The 22,595-nt window shown below is 40.9% G+C and overlaps 1 protein-coding gene across 3 annotated transcripts; it reads right to left on the reverse strand.

Moving 5' to 3' along the window:
* Positions 1–812: 812 nt before the first annotated feature.
* On the reverse strand, positions 813–17,670 carry LOC140494177 (transgelin-like). Of its 3 annotated transcripts, XM_072593283.1 has the most exons (6): positions 17,546–17,670; positions 7,533–7,731; positions 5,602–5,776; positions 3,727–3,829; positions 3,075–3,108; positions 813–2,081 (listed from the first exon to the last, which is right to left on the reverse strand). In XM_072593283.1, exons 2-6 carry the CDS (start codon positions 7,710–7,712, stop codon positions 2,064–2,066), a joined length of 510 nt encoding a protein of 169 aa, XP_072449384.1. In that variant the 5' UTR covers positions 7,713–7,731; positions 17,546–17,670; the 3' UTR covers positions 813–2,063. The 3 variants fall into 3 exon arrangements, with proteins under 3 accessions (XP_072449384.1, XP_072449382.1, XP_072449383.1); XM_072593281.1 differs by lacking the exon at positions 3,075–3,108; XM_072593282.1 differs by lacking the exon at positions 3,075–3,108 and having other exon boundaries at positions 17,542–17,645.
* Positions 17,671–22,595: the final 4,925 nt, after the last annotated feature.

A 22,595-nucleotide genomic window follows, 5' to 3' on the forward strand; every position in this document is an offset into this window, starting at 1 on the left:
CTCACAAGTTTGCATGAATATTGATGTTTTTCCAAAAGGATTCAAAAATAGATACATGAACTATCAGGTGGGATAAAGCAAATGTATAAGTGTGTATGGTTTTTCAGATGGCATGTTATAAAGTCAATCAACTAATGTTTTGCACTCATTCAAAGTCAGTTATGAGCCACAGAAGGGAGGTGGTTAATGGACAACAGCTTGTAGAATTTACAAACCTGCACAAAACTTTTACATGTGGAATTAAAAAGGTTTCGTTAGAACACTTCTCTGTCATACACACACCCCTTAATGCCATTTCCTCCAATGTGAACCTTGACTCTGCAGTTTTAGTCTCTGTCAGAGTCGTAGGTGGGCTTAAGACTCATTCTCACGTGGATGGAAAAACATTCCATCGGAAGGGGTGCTTTTAGCCTCCCAAGTGGGTCAACATTTATTCCTCAAATTGTCACATTGTTACACAGAAAAAGTGCAAGGAAACAAGTGAGAACACATTCACTATCAGGCAATGCGTTGCTGTTTGTGGAATCTTGCCCTGTCCAAATTAAATGTGTCAAAAGTACCGCAGTTATTTCAAAGAATTACCTCAGTGGAAGATTGGGCAATAGCTCCCTCATTGCAAGTTGCATTTTTCATTTAAAGGAGAAAAAGTAATAGTTAGGATAGGTGGCAAGCAATTCAGTAATTCCATGCAGCTTTCGCCACAATCACTACGTTGGTCACCCCATTAAACAGCCGAGACTGGAAAGACCAAATCTCTCACAACAACATTTAAAGTGTCAAATTCACTACCTGATTAATAAAGATGTCATCAATTCTCCATCTCAAAACTTTTATTTAAGTTGTTATGGTTTCAAATGACAAATGTACAAAATTTAGGGCTAAAAGATTCAGAATTTGTTTAACAAAAATAATGTACAACATAGAGTAATTTTCAAAAAAGGACATTTTATACAAGATTTGTTTTAGAAACTTGCACTTCTGACCATAAATGGATCTTTTCCATCAGGAAATCTGCTTTAAAAATTAGCCCCACTAATTCTACAGCCATTTACTGCTCCCAACACAGATACAGTTGTTGCTTAGCATCAGAGTTGCATGTTGTAAGTTAACCTTTCTTTCCCCACTCCTTGTGCAAGTTATCTTTAAAATATTTCACTTCTAATAGTAAACATGGACAATTTTTTGGAAATCAGAGTTTACCAGCAAGTAAACAACCACCCCACAATGTCCATGATGAGCAAGAGGGTGAATTTGGGAAGGTAACTTTCAAGCGCAAAGTAAACAACAAAAAAAAAAACAATTTTTAAAAAATAAAGTCATTGGAATGGCAATGTAATCATTTCACTAGTTTGCTTTGAATTCCTTTGGCCATTTACACAGAAAACATTTAAATCTTTATTAGTTTATTGAAATTCATGTTTTGCTCACTTATTCAAATAGTAATGACTGGTTTCAAACAGTATGTATTTTTTAAAAAAAAAAAGAAACTACACAACGTACATTTTTAGTAACTAAGCAGATCAACAGTGACAAAAAAAAAACAAAACAGACTGGTTAAGCCATATGAACAATAAGCTTTGCCAACATGCTCTATTACACTTGCACAAATTCACAAAGATGGTTGAAATTACAAGTTAGCCATGTGACATGCAGTCCTTGGCAACCCAGAGTGGGTATGTAGATTTTTTTTTTTGTCTTGCAAATAATTCCAAATTACAGCCCATATCCAAGAGGGGTCTAAAAACACAAAACTGTTGTAAGAAATGCATTTATTTCAAAACTGCCAAATAATAAATAACCACTACTCATGTATATCTCACAATTTAGGTCATGGAAGGTTTAGTGTTATGAGCTGTTTGGATCATTGACTTCAAAAATGATAAATTCATGCTTTAGAGAGAGAAAAAAAAAGAGAAAGATCCATCAGTATTGTCATTTAGCTAATAATCTGTCTGGCTTGTCCATAGCCAACCATCCCAGCCTGTGACGCTCCTTGATTGCTTCCCATCTGCAGGCCAATAATGTTCTTTCCCTGGGCCAGTTGCTCTTCTGTGAACTCTCGCTTATTTTCTTGTGCTTTCCTGAAATGGACAAAGAGCAGAGAGTTATAGCTGATAAAATACATACCCAAGGAGGCTCCAAAAAAAAAAAACTCAATTTAATGGAACTGCTCTCTGAACAATTTTGAAATGAAGCAAACTAAAATCCAATCCAAAAAAAGAAAAAAAAGACAATAAGACACTCTACTGTTCAGGCTAATGCAGATTACAGATTGTAAAATAAAGTTCTAATTAGAACTTCACCTAAATCCCAAAACACAAAAAAGGTTCAAATGAAAAATTACTAGAAAAGGTGCAAAGCAAAATCATGTCATAGCTACTGCTAACAAACTCTATCCTGCAGTCTGGATTCAACTCGTTTTAATTTGTACTTGCTGTCAGCAGGCAGACAACAGGGTCTGAAGTAAAAGGAAACCCTTTACACATTGTGAAAAAAGGTTTGCCCCATGCCGGAGCCACACCAACTGGAATCTGGTTGAACAAGAAAATCTAAGATAAATCACTCAATGATTCACCCAGCACCCAGAGATTTGGTGTCTCAACATTTTTAAACATTGTAAAAGTTTTTGTTTTTGCATAGGTTGTCCAAATCTTAAACCAAAGATTGAATATGCCTCAGCACACCTGAATAAAACACACAATGCAGCAGAAAACCAGGTTAATACTAGCTGTGCGGTTTAATTAGGGCTGAATATGGTGTACGAAGGCTGTACAATGACATTCATGTAATTCACCACTTGGGATAGTTATGCTTAAGCTCTTTTGTTTCCCCCCAGTTGCAGGTGCAATGACTGGAATGTGGTCAGTGAGGTAGACATTATAGAAAGAGTTCCTTGATTAGACCAAAGTTAACAGCCCCAAGCAGGGAACTCATTTCTTTGAGACCCACCTGGCGAACCTCATTCCAATCATTACAGCAGGTTACAGAAATAATAAAGTAACAATTATTGCTAATTTCCTAATGCAAACTAGTAAAAATATCTACTCAATAAAACTAATCTTACGTCAACCTACAAGTTTACGCTGGTTGGTTATCTTGTCACAAGATCTGGAATACATTAAAGTGGTCATGATCAATAAACCATTTAAAAATCAAACAATGTGTTCTCACAAACGTCAAAAGATTTCAAATTAGTTTGAGACAATTGAAAACAGGGATGTGGGGATATTGGAAGGCCAGAGACAGCGTGAAATTTTGCTTTGAAAATGCAGATTCAATTTCTATTGCTACAAAAAGATTAAGAAATGTAAATTACACATTTTAGTTTACCTTTATCCAATTTCCAACTTTGTGGTGCAAATTAACAGTGCATGCTTTTATTTTTGGTTGTGAACTCAGGGTTTAAATAAAATAATTCACCCAGTAATCAGATCAAAAGATATCAAAGTGTGCTGCTCAAAACGTCTTGATTAATGCATACCAAGCTTATCGGTAATAAAACTTATTCTTGCAAACTCTTGTATATTCCTCTTGAATCATAACTTGGTTACAAACTCCACAAGCTCCTCAATTTCCACATTCATGGGAGAACGTACCCTCACCTCCACCGCACTGGAGAAGTTGTTAGTCAAATATTTGCTCCCTCAACTGTTCATTTCCCCTGATTGTAGCTGTCATGACAACATGCCTGTGGTAGTTGACCATAATAGGGACACGCCTACTCACTTGTGGAACCAGTTTAGATCACCATGGTAATGCCCATCATTCCTTGTTACGGCAATACTTCCCAAAGCCATGAGGGTTCTCTGAACAGCAGCCATATCCTTCGCTGGAAGGAAAATAAAAAAGTTATTTTAACGTGTTCACTGACGATGTTATATCAATACAAAACTGAGCCAGTAGGATGGGACTGATACATGACACCACACTAAACACACGCCAGCCTGGAAGTGCACCCAACAGCTAGTGAATTTAAAACAGAACATTTGGATTCTGCAATCCTTTGTGGTTATTTCAAAAAGCAAAAGAGATATTGAATATTCAGTGACAGCTTCCCGCACTATAAGTGCGTTTGAATGGAAACAATTGAAAGTTAAACCTTCTGGAAAAAAAGGATAACGTTATCACGGTGGCTCAGTGGTTAGCACTGCTGCCTCACAGTAACAGGGACCTGGATTCAATTCCACCCTTGGGTGACTGCCTGTGTGGAGTTTGCACATTCTCCCAGTGTCTGCATGGGTTTCCTCTGGGTGCTCCTGTTTCCTCCCACAATCCAAAGATGTGCAGGTTAGGTGAATAGTTTGTGGTAAATTGCCCAGATTGTGTCCACTGGTGTGCAGGCTAGGTGGAGTAGCCATGGGAAACGTAGGGTTACAGGGGTAGGGTAGTGGTATGGGTCTGGGTAGGATGGTCTTCAGAAGGTCTATGAAAGCTTGATGGAAACAGGCTATGCAGGGACACTATGATTCCTTATCTTTCAAAAAAAAAATTTATTTATTCTACTGCATATCATTTTTTCACAGTTTCATTTAACCCAGTTAACGATGTAAAATCTGGTTACTCAATTGGTGGACTAGGCACTAATTACTGCCAAAAATTGGTTCAAATCAAATCATTGTGAATTTTAAAGCTGCACTGAAAATGATTCCTTTACATTCCAAAGTTCTGTCGCTTTCTGCAGTTCTTACCATGAGAAATAAAGTTGGGTAGGTTAGAAAACTTAAACATCAGCACAAGCAGCAGGCTGGATCACTCAATGCACAAAGCAGAGATTTTTCAAGGAGGTAAAATTTGACATTTACCTCAAAAATGTGTGTAATTATCATTGGAAAGCTAATGGGCTTCCCAAACAGTGGGTTCCACCCCCAGTAGGTCAAGAGATAACTTTAAACGCAAAATAGTGGTCTCAGAGGCAGCAATGGCTACCAAAGAGCTGAGCATCAACAGATTTTAAATTCTCTAAAATAGTGGGTATGCCTAACTGAACATAGATCTTGAAAGTCTGATTCCTTTAAAATAAAACCTGCAGATCTCAACTCTTTAAAAATCAAATCCCTGCTCTCAAAACTTTCCCTTACCTGACCACCGGCTCTCACCCCACCACCGGCTCTCACCCCACCACCGGCTCTCACCCCACCACCGGCTCTCTAAGCCTGAAAATGATCAGTGGGAAAAAAAAACCAAGAGCCATGATGTGATCATGCTCTTTGGATTTGCCTTGTCTTCATTTCATTAACTGAAGAGTGCTCATTTGCTGATGTTATTTTGCTTATTTGCAGTTCCCTTCACCTCTACCTCACTGGGTGAGGTAAGGGAAAACTGGCTGCTATGAGAAACCCAACCAGTTAATCTGGGGCCCAGACAGTGTATGCCATTCACCAGTTGGGATCACTTACAAATGTTTAACATGAAAGGGAGAAGGTAAAAGGGATAAAATTAATGAATATGCAAGAGCGTACTGTAAACAATGATTCCCACTTCCAAAGCCAGTATAAAAAGTAACAACTCAATATTTATAGAGATGCTCCCAGATTGTCACTAAGTTCATCATTAAATACAGAAGCCATGAGTTCAAAAAGCACTATTACTGCCTATACATACACTCCCATAGATCCACAGTCTGGAAGATGTCAGTTTTGTTGACTCCATAATTTTCAGCTGCCTTCAGAAACTGTGACACCTGTTCCATTTGTTTAAAAGCTTTATCCGTGTCCTGAATCTTCTTAATGGGTTTCTTGTCCTCTGAGTAGAGGCTGTTAATCAGGAGACTCAGTACCTGTGGAAGATATACTTCAGGTGATAACTGGTATAGATATTTCAGAGCACAGTTACAGTTCATGATTAAGCAGACACCAATAAACTGGCGTGCTGTGGTAGTGTACCTACCTCTGATTCAGGGGGCCTGGACACAAGTCGCAGCTGCTTCAGAGGTATGACATAACATCTCTGATCAGGGCGATTAAAATATCTACACTTCATTGGAATGCATGCAACAAATAATAAGCGCACACACCAAACCAAAATTCCAATGCCAGCTGCAAAGATGATCATTCATGTATTCTTGTTGATGGTGTGGAGCACTCTAGTTACTCAGACAGGGATCAGGATTAAAAATAGTAATCTGTACACAAGGTGGGACCAGCCCACAGTGAGGTTGAGAGATCCAAGACATCAATGCTACTTTATTGTATTCAGTATGAACACCAAAGCCCCTATAAACCTGTGGTTTTGTCTTGGTAGGCCTGGCTCAGAGGCCATATTGCTTCAAAATAAAAACAAAGTGGAAAAATGTTTAGGTTTTTTGGTGGTTGAGAAAGGAGGAACTTTGCTAGCTAATTGGAATCTATCAACATCTCTTAAAATTTAAAAAGACAATTGACAAGAGAAACTACAAATTTGTTTCTTTCTTCTCTGGATGTACCAAAGATTTTGAACTCAGCCCAGTGTAAATTCCAAGCAAGCTAACAATAAGGAATAGTGGAAATACTTGAAAAAGCAAAACGCTCACAGGCAAGAGAAGTGGGAGAACTAACTAGGTAGTTCTTGCAGAGTGACAGCACAGGCACAATGGGATGAATGTCCTTCAGTGCTGTAAGCTTAAATGTATGATTTCACTAAACTCCATTGTGTCAATCCACCCAATCCAGAACTTCTCTCTCTCCCCAAACGTTCATTCTAGTGTCCAAAGTCTGAGACATGAAACATGGTTAGACTGGGGTTAAAATTTGGGAAGCACTTTAAGAACCAGGAGAAAACCACGATTCCACTTGAGCAAGTTGCTTCTTAATAAAGCCATGGCCAAAATCTTCTACCTCAACTCCACTCCCTCAATTGTCTAAAAATAATCTATTGAATCATGATCTTGAACATGTGAATGACTGAGTATTTGGAACCTTCTGGACAGTGACCAAAGACAGTTGAGTCATCTGTAGGAACTTTTCAAAGATCAAATTTTGCAGCATATAAAACTTGTAGAACATATAATGACAATGTGTCTACTGCTTGCCTGATTTGATCTGCATATACCAGTAGTAATTTGCCAATTATATACTTTCCTCACCTTTTGGGAGATTATTTGGGCTGGATGATAATCCAATGTGTTCCACATTCAGATTAATTGGGTTAGGTCTTGTAAATGGATCAAAACAGAAACTACAGCAGAGCTCGAACAGATTTTAAAATGGCTGCTTTCTGTTTCTCATCAGTTTTGCCTCTTAACAGATCCAACAGTTGCCTGCTCGGAGTCACTGAATAGATTAATTAGCTTTTGTCCACATGTAGAAAGTTCCCCACATGATCAATGGTGTTAAAAGTTCATCTAACTACCTTTATACTGACATGTGGATTTACACTCAAAGCTTCACGTAGCTATGGAGATACAGCTAAATTGAAAGCAAATAATCATTTTGCTCAAGTGGATGTGCAATGTATGAGGGGCTTAACTTTTCATTTAAATAATCTGTTAATATTGTAAACAAACAAAAAAAAATCACCGAATAGATTAACACAACCTTGAAACATTGGATACTCACTGTGCCATCCTTAAGCCAAGCTTGGAACCCCATTCTTCCTGGCTCTGGTCGCCCCACACTCGCCCCACACTGAGCAATAATCCACTCCACTAGCCGCTCCTCCAGTTCAGGTTCATACTTCTTCTCAATCTTGTTCCGAATGTCCCTACTAAGTCCAAAAGTAGGTCCCTGATTGGCCATGTTTATCAGTAAGGTATACCTGTGGATGAAGTAGAGCAGGAAGAAAGTTAGGGACTATTTTTAGGAAGGCTTGAATTTACATTTTTAAAAAAAATACTTTTCCTCATGGGATGCTCACAGGCAATTAAACACCAAATGTAGCCATTGTTGTTGATCTTGTGCCACAGTGGTACTACCCAGACTTCTGAACCAGGAGACCTCGGTCAAAAGCCCCACATCAATTAAAAAAAAAGTGCCAATTAATCTGAATGTGGAACACATTGGATTATCATCCATCCCAGACTTGGTTTAAAAATGTCTCATTCAACAGACAGTAGCTCTAGTAGCACAGAGCTCCCTCAGTGCTACACTGAAGTGGCAGTCTTAATTACTGTGTTCTTTGGAGTGGGGTTTGAACCTTGGTGCTCCACAGAAGAGAGTACTACTAACTGAACCACTACTGACACACTGGAGACTGAAGCAGAGCCAAGAATAACATACAGCAATTCAAATACACATTTACGAACATATAAAACTTAGCAAGAATAGACAGGTCAGTGCATCAGCCTGTTCGTCATTTATCAGCACATTTAAACACAGTACAGCATCTCAATGGGCTGAAGTTGGGGGGGGCAGATGGAGTTTAACTTAGGTAACTGAAGTGTTGCATTTTGATTAAGCAAATCAGGCCAGAACATATACATCAAGAGACAGTAAGGATCGCAGATGCTGGAGATCAGAATCGAAAAAAAAAAATGTGGTGCTGGAAAAGCGCAGCCAGTCAGGCAGCAGAGGAGTGAGTTAACGTTTCGGGTATAAGCCCTTCATCAGGGATGTTATTGTTGTTCCAGACATGCTCCTAGGACGCTACCTGGACCGTCTTTTCCAGCACCACACTCTTCGACATATATAGCAAGATCCTGAGGAGCGTTGCCAAACAAAAAGAGACCTTGGAATGCAAGTGTATAACTCCTTCGAAGTGGAGTCAGAGGTAGACAGGGTGGTAAAGGCATTTGGGACACTTGCCTTTATTGGTCAGTGCATGGGGTATAGGAGTTGGGCTGTTATGTTGCGGCTGTACTGACATTGCCTAGATTAGAGTGGTGCTGGAAAAGCACAGCCAGTCTGGCAGCATCCGAGGAGCAGGAAAATCGACGTTTCAGGCAAAAGCCCTTCATCATTCCTGATGTAACAATGTGAATAATGGAGGGGACTTTCAAGAAGGTCCAAGACTCTGAAAGGACGCAACGACAAAAGATCTTTGTATAGTTGGTGTAAAGAGGAATGGATGACTGGTAGGTAAAGAAGAAGCAGTAAGGATTATGCATTGTAGTGACCCTAGATAAAACAGGATAAGCTGGAAGAGCACAGCGGAAACTATGGAAGCTCAAAAGTTTGATAAATTAAAAATAGTAAGACAGGAAAATAGCAATTCACTATGCAACCCCATTATCACAAACAATCCCAATTCTCCAAAAAAAGTGATTCATGAGATAAGAGGTGTCTTTTATTTTACAGACATATCTCTACCTGTCTTCATTTCTAAAGATTTAGGTCCACACTGCCAAGTACTCTTCCTATAAGAGACTTTGCTGTACTATACAGATCCTGTACATAAGTAACAATATTGACACATTACAAACTATGGTGAAATTTAAATAATAACTGCTTAGCTACTGGTGTTTAACTTACAAACGATTTTCATTTGACTCACTTTGATTTGCATTCTTACTTGCAACTCACTGAATTTCAAAAAGACAAATACCATTCCAAACAAGTTGCCACATCAGAATAATGTTGGGTACGACAGTGAGATATATGCAATCCAAGTTCAACTGGAAATAATTTCCTCATGACAGTTTTGCGAATGAGAAAAATAGCTGTGAACATGAAGCTTGTTTTTTCTATCACACTGCCTCATGCTGCTATCGACATGAGAATATAGGACCACATATCCATGTACTTCAAGTGTTGGTCAAGATCGGTTGCACTTGTAATCCTCCAATGCTGTTCATTCGTTCTTTCAACTGAACAACCACATTGTTTTGCTATGTCTAGCCATAAGTATGCCTTTAAAGAGAGTTCTTCTTGAAATTGCCACTGTATCGCAGCATGAACATAAAGATCTCCTACTCCATCTTACCTCTGATTATTTAAAGCATGACATTCTACTTGGAGTATGCTCCGCTTTTGTAAACCAAAAACTTAACATTAGCCCAGACACTTATGTGCCTGGGGAATGGCATATCTATACTTAATAGTGATAGTAAATACCTGTTGGATTCTTTGATACCATAATATCCAGTTTATTAAAACATCTTGATCAGATGGGCCAATGGGCCAAAAAGTAGCAGATGGAGTTTAATTCAGATAAATGCGAGGTGCTGCATTTTGGGAAAGCAGGCCTTATACATTTAATGGTAAGGTCCTAGGGAGTGTTGCTGAACAAAAAGTGACCTTGGAGTGCAGGTTCATAGCTCCTTGAAAGTGGAGTTGCAAGTAGCTAGGATAGCAAAGAAGGCGTTTGGTATGCTTTCCTTTATTGGTCAGAGTATTGAGTACAGGAGTAGGGAGGTCATGTTGCGGCTGTACAGGACATTGGTTAGGCCACTGTTGGAATATTGCCTGTAATTCGAGTTTCCTTCCTATCGGAAAGATGTTGTGAAACTTGAAAGGGTTCAGAAAAGATTTACAAGGATGTTACCAGGGTTGGAGAATTTGACTTATGGAGAGAGGCTGAACAGGCTGGCGCTTTATTCCCTGGACCGTCAGAAGCTGAGGGGTAAACCTCTAAGGTCACAAAATTATGAGGGGCACGGATAGGATAAATAGGCAAAGTATTTTCCCTGGGGTCATGGAGTCCAGAACTAGAGGGGGCATAGGTTTAGGGTGAGAGGGGAAAAATATATATAAAAAAGACCTAAGGGGCAATGTTTTCACGCAGAGGGTGGTACGTGTATGGAGTGAGCTGCCAGAGGATGTGGTGGAGGCTGGTACAATTGAAACATTTAAGAGGCATTTGGATGGGTATATGAATAGGCAGGGTTTGGAGGGAGATGGGCCGGTGGCTGGCAGATGGGAACTAGATTGGGTTGGGATATCTGGTCGGCATGGACTGGTTGGACCGAAGGGTTTGTTTCTGTGCTGTACATCTCTATGACTCTGTAAACATTGACATCAGCTAAAACCACCCTGAAGGCAAACTCAATTTTTGTTTCACTGGATATTTGCAAATAGTCAAATATGTCACAATAGGCAATGACCAAACTTTGCAGACCAACCATCTCACACCTGAAACATTGCTCGGCTCTGTTTAGCAGTAAACAGAAAAGGAGTTTAGTAGTTAACAGCAGTGCAGAGAGAAGAGGCAGGAGGTTACATCAATGGGCTTTTCAGGCTAGAAGATGGGAAAACAAGTCATAATTATTTTTCTAGATAAAGTTTATGGAAATGCTTCACAGGTTATGGTTAATTTGAACTGTGGAATCTCAAATTAATTTTAAAAAATCTGAACACAAAAATGTTCAGGAACATCATCTTAGAAAAGAGCTAAAAAAAGATAGGAAATAACATCCAGATGTTGTAATTAAAACAAGCCATTCCTTACCCCTCACTGAGAACCACTGGATGCTAAGAACAAAGTGAATAATGGGTTAGACTGAATGAGTTTAGGAGGGTAGGGTGGGTCTTTGTTATTTTCTGCTAACCTGACTTGTCCTGATATTGCCATCAAGGGAAATGATTGCACAAGGTCAAATGAATCTTAGCGCAGGAAATTGATAACTAAATAAGTAGTTATTTTGGGACATGCAAATAATGGAAAGGTCAAAAAGCACATCAGAAAATAACTGGCTTTCAATCTCCAAACAGCTTCAGAACTGCTTTTGCATAATTAAAAATGCAATAACCATACAACAACAAACACACTATCAACTCACTGCATCTAGGATACAAAAAAAAGGTAGAGGTTTAAAAAGTCTATTTCTTTCCTCTCAGAGATGTTGCTAACGTGTGACTTAATTTAAACCCCTAGTTCCCCTTTCATTTGCACAACATCCTGTGCACAAATTTGACAACTCCCAGTTAAGATCCTGACATTTAAACAAGAAAAACATTTGAAATTATGAGGAAACAAAAAAAAAACTTGCCAAGCCAGGGAGGGCTAGTGACTTGAAAACCTTTTATACACATTTCTGAAAACCGAAACTTCATTCAAGTAATTGGGAATCTGAGTGCAAGCACTAAACTCCACCTCCTGAACAATTCCAAATCAAAAGAGCCCACAATAGCTTAAACAAAATCTATTTTGCATTGAAAGTTTGAATTAGAGAAGATAATAGAATATAGAGATTTGAATACCATGATCATTGCACCTTATTGCAGTAGTTAGAGTCACAAGTGAAAGGTCTTGGATTTCTAAATCCAAGGAACCATCAGTGTGCTGATAATATTGGGCGCCACAGTGGTTAACACTGCTGCCTCACAGCACCAGGGACCTAGGTTTGATTCCCACTCTCGGGTAACTTTCTCCCAGTGTCTGCATGGGACCCCTCTGGGTGCTCCAGTTTCCACCCACAATCCAAAGATGTGCAGGCCAGGTGAATTGGCCATGCTAAATTGCCCATAGTATTAGGTGCATTAGTCAGAGGTATAGAGTAAGATATTGGGTCTGGGTGGATTACCCTTTGAAGGGTCGGTGTGGACTTGTTAGGCCGAAGGGCCTGTTTCCATGCTGTAGGGAATCTAATCTAATTGTGCAAAACCTCGATGCTATACTTTAAGATGGAAGGTATTTATACCCATGCTCTATTTTAAGTTAAGTTGTGTACATAAGTTTATCAGCCATTTTCTTGAAAAGGGTTGCTGCTAAATGTCAGAAGAGATCAGCTACACTGATAAGATACTCCTATCTATTCCAAAGGCAAAGAATAGCCATTTAGATGAGAATAGCTCCTTTAAGATGCTAGCCAAAGTCAGCCATATCTTCACACAATCACATTCCAATCCATTTGTTGGGATACAAAGCAATGTTGAATTGCTGGTCTGAACAAGCAGGGAACAAGAAGTTGCACAACATCAATACACTAACATCTAAAAAGAAAGTCCTGATGCTCTGCAAAATCCTGAAGATGCTGGAAATCTGAAACAAAACACAGAATGCTGGAGAAACTCAATAGGCATGACAACTGAAGAAATCAGATCTGATTCAAATCATTCTGGACTCAGAACATGCATTGTTTCTCTCTTCACAGATTCTGCCAGACCTGCTGAGTTCCTCCAGCATTCTCCATCCTTGTTTCTGATGCTTAGAAGTTGACCTGAAAAACACATCTTTCTCAGATCACAGATGCTGCCTGAACAACTGAATCTTTTCTGATTCATTCAGCAGTATTTTGAAACTTGGAAATAAATGCGCCTTTGACAGTTACCAGCACTTGCCCCAGGCTTAGGAGCTGACAGAGATTAAGTAATGACAGCAGCTTACACAGTCAGCAAGTATTGGGTGCTTCTGCCATCGCTGAGGTAAGAAAAGGATATAGACTGATGACATACACTTTATCATCAAAGATAATCTCTCAATGGGTGTGTGACCGTTAACATAAAAACAATTATAAATTCTACATCCTGCTACAATAAATTCACTTCTTAGAAATCATTTTGTCTAATGGATCAGTAAGTAAAATAGCAGCCCTGAAGATTCAACTAGGATTATCAATTGTAAGACACAAAACCCAAGTAAAAAGAATTGGGGTACTGTTTCATTTACACTGACATCACAACCAACCAACCATTTTCCCTGCTTTTGAACTTGGGAGTTGCAATTAATTCAACTGCAGAGGCAAATCATAACAGAGCTCAATCCTGGAGGTTTTAAAAATGATGGAAGGGATTGGACTCAGATCCATTTATGTATCCTTGAAGTCATGAGAGTGGAGGCAAAAAGACTACAGTGGATGCCAAATGCCTCTGGCCATGGGTTTAGATTTACTGCAATCCTTTAAAAAGGAGAAATGTCACAGCTTTGAGTCAAAGAAGCTGTTTGCATTGATCGATGGCAAGTTATCATTAGTTGTGAAAGTTACAGGCCACCACATTCCATGTTCTTGTGGAATTCACTGCCATTTTGCAGGCAATTGCAGAATTAGGGTAGTAAATAAGAGGGCGGAGTTACAGGTCAGATGGATATTTTCCAACCCCCCACTTCCACCTGTTCATAGAGTTTCCCGCAATGGTCACTGGATTACAATCCAACACTGATTTGCTGCAGCCCAGACTAGAGACAATGGAGACTGGTTGCAGCATGTGGACTGCATCCATTGTGAAAGTGGTTGTCTCTCAATGCTTAAACCAGGGACTGTCAAATTTAGATGACACCACTGTTTCTGCATCAGAGTCTCTAGACTTCCTGAATCATGGATGTTTTGGGTTTCAGAACATTTGAAAAATATTGCAAATTATGGCCTTCAAATGTTTTGACCTTGTTGCGATTATAGTTTATAATATGGTTTGCTTTACTGGCCTTGATGTGTCTCAAAGTTTCCTACTTGATACTTCGTACAGCTGATTAATCTTGTACAAAGTAAGGTTGTTAACATAGGGATCCACATAGACTGCCATTTAAATTCTGCAGCTACCAGTGTCCTGGAATCCGTCAATCCCATGTCAACTCTGCAGAGAACAAAACTGACCAACCAACTATTCAGAGCACCAATCTTTAACATTGGAGAATCAAAAGCTTTCCAAATCCAATCTCTAATGCCTGTGCCCATCTAGACCATGCAAAAGACCGACCCTACTTCAGTTTTAATGAAAGCATCGAGTTACTCAGCACCAACTTGATCATAGAGTGCATTAAATGTTGCAACAGACTTCACAGGCAAAAAACTGACACACCAAGCCACATAAGGAGATGAAAGGACAATTAACCAAAATGTGGGGCCACGACTGAAGTTACAATATTGTAAAAAAAAGTGTTCTCGCCTTGTTCTCCTCTTGTGTGCTCACCAACCTCTCCAGAATGTTGCTGAAACCAGTCTCTATTTAGAACAGTAGGTGTGCATGTAATATTACCAGGGATTTGGTGCAGCAGAAGCAATATCACTGAACTACTGTAGAATTCACATTCCATTAATGAAAAATCGGGAATAGAAGACTAGTTCCAGGAATAAGATTGAAGAATTTATAACTTCTTGGAGAGAAGGAGGCCAAGTGGAGATCTGATAGAGGTTTTCAAAATCGTGAACAGGCCGAATAAGATATTTCAGCTTACAAAAGGAACTAGCAGTTGAGATTAAAAAAAAACAAACTCAGCAAGTAGTAAGCTTATAAAAATGCACGGTTATGAAATGTGGTGGACAAGCAGAAGGCTGGAAGAACACAGCAAGCCAGGTAGCATCAGGTAGTGGGGAAGTCAACCTTTTGGGAGTGTGGGGGTGGATGCTGCAGATAAAGGAGGGTGGCAGGGAGGGCAGGGTGACGTTGGATGAATATTTGACTAGAAATTGTGACCAAGGATCCAGAGGAAAGGCAGGAGATTGACCTTAGGTAATAGAATCAGCACAGGCACAATGGGCTGCAACAATACAATGATTATACTGCCATGAAGCCATCAATTGTTGTAAAAATCACTAATGTCTTTTAGGGAAGGAAATCCACCATCTTTACCTGGTCTGCACACCCACAGCGACACAATTGACTTTTATAAGAACAACTCCCTCTTGCAACGGAGCAACAAACTGCCCAGCCACTTAGGGATGGATAACACTGACCTCATCATTGCCACCCACAGACTATGTAATAAATTGAGAGAGAAATTGCCCCTGTTCTATGGAAATCAGAATCTGTGCTCTGCTCAGCACCTTACCACAGGAACAGGGTGAGACTCGAAGCTATCTTCGGTAAGAGGGGGGCACAGAAAAGGTCAGATTCCACAGTTGTGGCTAGTAGGCTGGCCCACTCAGTGGCCCACCCAGCATCTGCAGTCCTCACTTTTGCCTGGCCCACTCAGTGCTGAGTTACAAAAGTGAGGTGGTGTAGGGGACTATAAACGGTACGGACATGATCATCACAGCACGAGGCTTTTTAAAGCAGCATTTGACGTGGTTTAAAACCTCCTCACGCAGTGACCCAAAGTTTTACAGTCTCACTTTGAAACGCGTAATACACCCAAAGTCTCGATGTATTAAGGAACCGGTTAACATCAACTTTAAGATATACAAATAGTGTTTTTTTTTAAAAAAAGGAATGTTTGGATCGATGCCAGTTCATTCTTTTAAAGGTTAAATGCAAGTTGCTACAGATACAGTCATCTAAGGAGGATGATAAAAATACAAACGGACGAAAAGTGGGAGAAGTGACAACTTGTTAAAAGGAGGACAGAGGAACCCAAAGATTTAGGGAGGGATAGAGCGAGCGGACTCGCTGATAGGTTACAGGGGGGCAGTAGTGGAAAGGAACTTGCTGTCCAATGTGGGGACTTGGGAGGGCAGGGAGAGAGCCATCCCAGATCACAAGGGTAAGAACTTCGGGACACAACAAGAGGATATGCATGGAATTATTTACAACTTAATAAATACTTAGCCATCACATTAAATGTTTAAGCTTTGTGCAGGGGATTGACTTTGGGTAATAGAATCGGCGCAGGCACGATGGGCTGAATGGTCTTCTGCGCACCAAAGATTGAGACCACTAAGTCATCAACTGTCGTCAAAATCCATCTGGTTCACTAGTGCCCTTTAGGAAAGGAAACGTGCCAGCCTTACTCAGTCTTTAAACTTTCTGCATTGCATTTGCAACTGCTCGTAGTAACGATACAACCGCCCATTCAGAGGGGCCGGGGTTGGTTAATCACTGACATTAAAAAGGAGAGAGTGAGTTTTCGGATCAGAGTGTTCCGGTCAAAGGGAACGAAATCCGTGGGATGGTAGCAGTCGGGGCAAAAAATAAAAAAAAAGGTCAGTCTTGAACCACATCTGGAATTGAGGGGCGTTTCATCCACCGCGCACATTTCCCTGGATATCTGCCCCACACTTTGAGAATTTCTAGAGTTGGCAGTGAAATGTCACCCCCTGACGTGTTTCTCAAATAATCGTTAACATCACAGAAGTCTAAAACGGGGGCTATAAAAATGATTAACTTTGCGAGAATTGACTTTTTTTTAAAAACAAAAAAGTTCCTTTCGAATAAGAATGTCTGCGGGTCAAATTTAATCATTTTTCGTTTCTTGCAAAAGCCTCGCGGGATTCGGAAGAAGCCACACCCAAACCATCAGCCACAAATCAATACTTCCAGCAACTACCTTCACACTGCAGATTGTAGCAAATAATACACAGCACGATTTACCGTTCACAACGGACCCGCACCCGTAGATAGCCTCAACCTGACATTTCCTTTTGTTTTAAAATAAATTGCTTGAGTTCAATTTAAATCTTCACTCCCAGCACTTACACATTAAAAAATTTTAAAACCACAAACTAAACTGCATTGCCAAAAGAGAATTCAATCCTTTACTGACTACAAATTCACAGTCGTTCAACTGGATTAAAACTAGCCCAGTTTCTTTCCCCTCCCTTTCTACAAAAAAAAAGGTAGCTGCAAACTGCAGATACTGACGTTGTAAAAGTTACACTTAAATATTGCTGGGGTGAAAGAAACTCAACAGGTCAGGCAGCGAGAGAAATAACGTTTCAGATTCTTGACTTTACAGGCTAAAAAGTTAAGTCTGTCCCTCATGAATAGGTGCCTAACCTGTTCAGTTTATTTTTCGGTTTGACATTGCTGAAAGCATCCCTGCACAACCTGTGCCAAATTAAATTCAAGACAGAGTTAGCGAAATGCTTTTACGACTTACTTACTTTTCTGCAGGAGGAACACAAGTTGCGAGGTGCACTGCTAACCACAAAGTGTGGAGCTTCGGGCTGGAACTCAACTAAAAATGCTATCCTTATCACCATGACGTCAGCTCGTCAAGAAAAAAAGAAAGCAACGCCTGAATTGGGCAATCAGTATTGGGGAAGCGTCCTTATTTGGGAAAAGGCGCAGAGAAACACAATAAGCGAGAGGCAGGTTCATGAAAATTGACACATTCCCCGCATTCCAAACTTCTGGTGATTTCAAAGCCAGAGCCTTTAAGCAGAGCGTCCATTTATGGACAGCAGACGTATAGATCCTTTTGAAACAGAATTTGGTGCAGAATTCGTAAAACAAAAAAGCCCACAGATGCTGGTGGGCGACTTTTTGAAGAATAAGCGGACGACAGATTGATGTAAAAAGTGCACTGTTGAAAGAAGATGTTAAAGCTGTGTTCCAAAAGAGAGACTTATTCATGAGGCCAGTAACAATGTGGCTCGGTCTCGACAAGCTTCTGTAATAATTAGCCACATCAAATATCTGAACATCTTATTCAATTTGTTAAAGACTTGATGACAAAGTATTATCCCTTAGACATTTCGCTAAAGTTATATTCAGAATCCGAGCGTTCCTTTAAATTTCTTTGTTTTTAATGGTTTGGATGTGTTGCAATGATTTCTTTCTTTTTATCCTTGCTGCACTCTACACAATTTGCCTGCTCATCTTAACTACATGGGAAAAGGTGGCTGGATACTGCTGCAGTAGTTCTATTGGGGATACTGACACCTGCTGGTCAGGCCGCCACATAACAATGCCACTGGATGATATTGACAACCATTCACCCATCAGTAACAACCTGTGGTGCATTGTTCACTCAGGAGGGGTTCATGTGGTGCAACGGTAGTATTTCTACCAGGAGACCTGGCTGCAAATCCCACATGTTCCAGGGATATGTAATAACATCTCTGAGCAGGTTAATGAGGAAAATATCCCCCGATTCTGTGCTGTACATCTCTATAATTCTATAACTCACTCAGGGAGTCCGAGTCACTGTGCTAACGTGTACAATGTCATATGGAGCTGTGCATAGTGATAGTAGAGACTCCAACTTACTTCCAGCCACATGGCAAAAAGCTGCAACATAAAGGTATTTATGCATTGGAAACAGATTGCTAGTGCAGAGCAGTTAATCGGGAAGATAATGTTGGCCCTTATTTCAAGGGTGGAAATGTGTTGCTAGAAAAGCGTAGCAGGTCAGGCAGCATCCAAGGAGCAGGAGAATCGACATTTCGGGCACGAGCCCTTCTTCAGGAATGAGTAAAGTGTGTCCAGCAGGCTAAGATAAAAGGTAGGGAGGAGGGACTTGGGGGAGGGGCATTGGAAATGCGATAGGTGGAAGGAGGTTAAGGTGAGGGTGATAGGTCGGAGTGAGGGTGGGAGCAGAGAGTTCAGGAAGAAGATTGCAGGTCAGGAAGGCAGTGCTGAGTTCAAGGGATTTGACTGAGACAAGGTGGAGGGAGGGGAAATGAGGAAACTGGAGAAATCTGAGTTCATCCCTTGTGGCTGGAGGGTTCCTAGGCAGACGATGAGGCGCTCTTCCTCCAACCGTCGTGTTGCTATGGTCTGGCGATGGAGGAGTCGCGGTGGTTGGCCAACCAACCCAACTACCCTGTGGCTCAACACTTCAACTCCCCCTCCCACTCCACCAAGGACATGCAGGTCCTTGGACTCCTCCATCGCCAGACTATAGCAACACGACGGTTGGAGGAAGAAGGCCTCATCTTCTGCCTAGGAACCCTCCAGCCACAAGGGATGAACTCAGATTTCTCCAGTTTCCTCATTTCCCCTCCCTCCACCTTGTCTCAGTCAAATCCCTCAACTCAGCACCACCTTCCTAACCTGCAATCTTCTTCCTGACCTCTCCGCCCCCACACCCACTCCGGCCTATTACCCTCACCTTGACCTCCTTCCACCTATCGCATCTCCAACACCCCTCCCCCAAGTCCCTCCTCCCTACCTTTTAGCTTAGCCTGCTGGACACACTTTCCTCATTCCTGAAGAAGGGTTTATGCCCGAAACGTCGATTCTCCTGCTCCTTGGATGCTGCCTGACCTGCTACGCTTTTCCAGCAACACATTTTCAGCTCTGATCTCCAGCATCTGCAGTCCTCACTTTCTCCTTATTTCAAGGGGTTTGACCGATAACAGTAGGGAAGTCTTCCTGCAAATTTGCAAGGTGAGACCATAGCTGGGGTATTGTGAGCAGTTTTTAAAGAAAATTATTAAAGAATTATTAAAGAAAATGTACTATTTCATTGGAGGCAGTTCAGTCAGTATAGGTAGAACAGGTTGGAAATCTACTCATTGAAGTTTAAAAGACTGAGAGATAATCTCATTGAAATATAAAGCCACAGAGTCATAGAGATGTACAGCACGGAAACAGACCCTTCAGTCCAAACCATCCATGCCAACCAGATATCCCAACCCAATCTAGTCCCACCTGCCAGCACCCGGCCCATATTCCTCCAAACCCTTCCTATTCATATACTCATCCAGGTGCCTTTTAAATGTTGCAATTGTACCAGCCTCCACCACCCTCTGTGTGAAAAAGTTGCCTCGTAGGTCTCTTTTATATCTTTCCCCTTTCACCCTAAGCAAATACCCTCTAGTTCTGGACTCCCCCACCCCAGGGAAAAGACTTTGTCTATTTATTCTATCCATGCCCCTCATAATTTTGTAAACCTCCAACAAGTCACCCCTCAGCCTCCGACGCTCCAGGGAAAACAGCCCCAGCCTGTTCAGCCTCTCCCTGTAGCTCAAATCCTCCAACCTTGGCAACATCCTTGTAAATCTTTTCTGAACCCTTTCAAGTTTCACAACATCTTTCCGCTAGGAAGGAGACCAGAATTGCATGCAATATTCCAACAGTGGTCTAACCAATGTCCTGTACAGCCGCAACATGACCTCCCAACTCCTGTACTCAATACTCTGACCAATAAAGGAAAACATACCAAACGCCTTCTTCACTATCCTATCTACCTGTGACTCCATTTTCAAGGAGCTATGAACCTGCACTCCAAGGTCTCTTTGTTCAGCAACACTCATAGGATTCTTAAGGAGCTTGTGAGAGTACTTGCTGAGATCCCCTCATAGGAAAATGTAGGGCAAAGGGCATAGTCTCAGAATAAAAAGGCACCAATTTAAGGCTAAGAGGAAGAGGAATTTATTCTCAGAAGGTTTGCACTCTTTGCAAATCCTTGTTATAGAGAGCTGGAGGGGCAGAGTCCTTGTGTATATCTGAGGCGGAGATAGATAGATTCTTGAATAGTTGGGGAATCAAGGGTTTGAGGAAAGGACAGGAAAGTGGATGTGAGGAATATGGGATCAGCCATGATCCTATTGAATGGTGGAGCAGCCTTGATGGGCCGAACAACCCACTCCTGTTCCTATTTCTTAATGTGGAGGAGCCGGTGTTGGACTAGGGTGGGCAAAGTTAAAGATCACACAACACCAGGTAATAATTCAACACATTTATCTGGAAGTACTAGCTTTTGAAGTGATGCTCCTTTGTCAGGTAACTGTGGAGCAGGACCATAAGGTTTATGATCCTGCTTTACAGCTCCCTGATGAAGGAGCAGCACTCCGAAAGCTAGTGCTTCCAAATAAACCTGTTAGACTATAACCTGGTGATGTGTGAATTTTAACTTATTTCTAAAGGTCTTGTGGCTGGGAAGGAAGCTCCCCTGCCCATACAGTCTGAGCATTGGAAGGATTTACAAATGTATACTTACAGCTTGTTTGGCTGCATTACAAACATACCTCCCTTTGACTTCAGCACTAAGAGTAGGAATTGAATCTGAGGCCTCTGACTCAGAAGTAGGGACACTACCCACAGCGCCACAAGACATCCAAAGCAAATTGTACCGTAGCCAGATGTTGCAGATGCTGGCAATTTTGAACTAATAAACAGAAAATGTTTGAAGTTTTCAACATGTTTAGAACCATCTCTGGAGGATAAAACAGAGGTCAATGACCCTCCACCAAAGCAATTTTCTGCTACTCTCACCACGCACCACCTGAGCATTTACAGCATCCTCTATTTTTATTTAACAGCAACTTATATTTTTGTAGCACTTTTTAACATAATAAAATGTCCCAAGGCACTTCACAGGTGTGTTATAAAACAAAATGTCACAGGGAGCTCAGAAATTCACCAAGGCTCTTTCACAGCACCTTTCAAACTCTCAACCACTTCCATTGACAAGGAGGGGGGTGGGGAGGTAGCGGATTCATGGGAACCACCTGAACCACAAGTCATTCACCATCCTGACTTGGAAATATATCACCATTCTTTCAGTGTTGCTGGGTCAAAATCCTGGAGCTTCCTCCATCATAGCACTGTGGGTGCACCCACATCAATGGCTTGCAGTGATACAAAAATGGCAGGTCACCTTCTCCATGGCAACAAGAATATGGTGGCCCAGCCTGAAATAACTCCACAGAGGCTGGTATCCCATCACCCTTTATTTACACATGGAGAGTCCTTGACACTGATCCAGCTCTCTGTGACACTCCTTTTCTTATCTGTCAGCCAGGACTCCCTGATTGGACCAGATTAACAACCCCAATCAGGGAACTCATATTCTATGAGGTCCACTTGGTTGACCTTGTTACAATCACTACACAGTCAATGAAGCCTACATCTCCTGAATGAATAATAATTTTGAAAAAAAAGTTTATCCTTGAGCAGACAGACTAAAGTTTGGTCAAAGGGATAGATTTTAAGGAATATCTTAAGGGAGAGAAAAGAGGTGGCAATGTGGGGATGGGGGCAACATTTGAGAGTTGAGGATGCAGAAAGCTGAAGACACAGCTACCAATAATGAAACAAGAAGTTTTGCCAGAGAATATAGTAGGTTGAAAGACCACTAGCACCATAACATATAAAATTGAATTAAAAGAAATTAATGAGTAAACTAAGTTACACAGCTATGACAATAACATTTGTTAATATCACTACGAGACCTTTTTCTTCATCGTTTTTTTACCCATGATT

This window comes from Chiloscyllium punctatum, chromosome 23, assembly GCF_047496795.1.
Source record: "Chiloscyllium punctatum isolate Juve2018m chromosome 23, sChiPun1.3, whole genome shotgun sequence".
Lineage (NCBI taxonomy): Eukaryota > Metazoa > Chordata > Chondrichthyes > Orectolobiformes > Hemiscylliidae > Chiloscyllium > Chiloscyllium punctatum.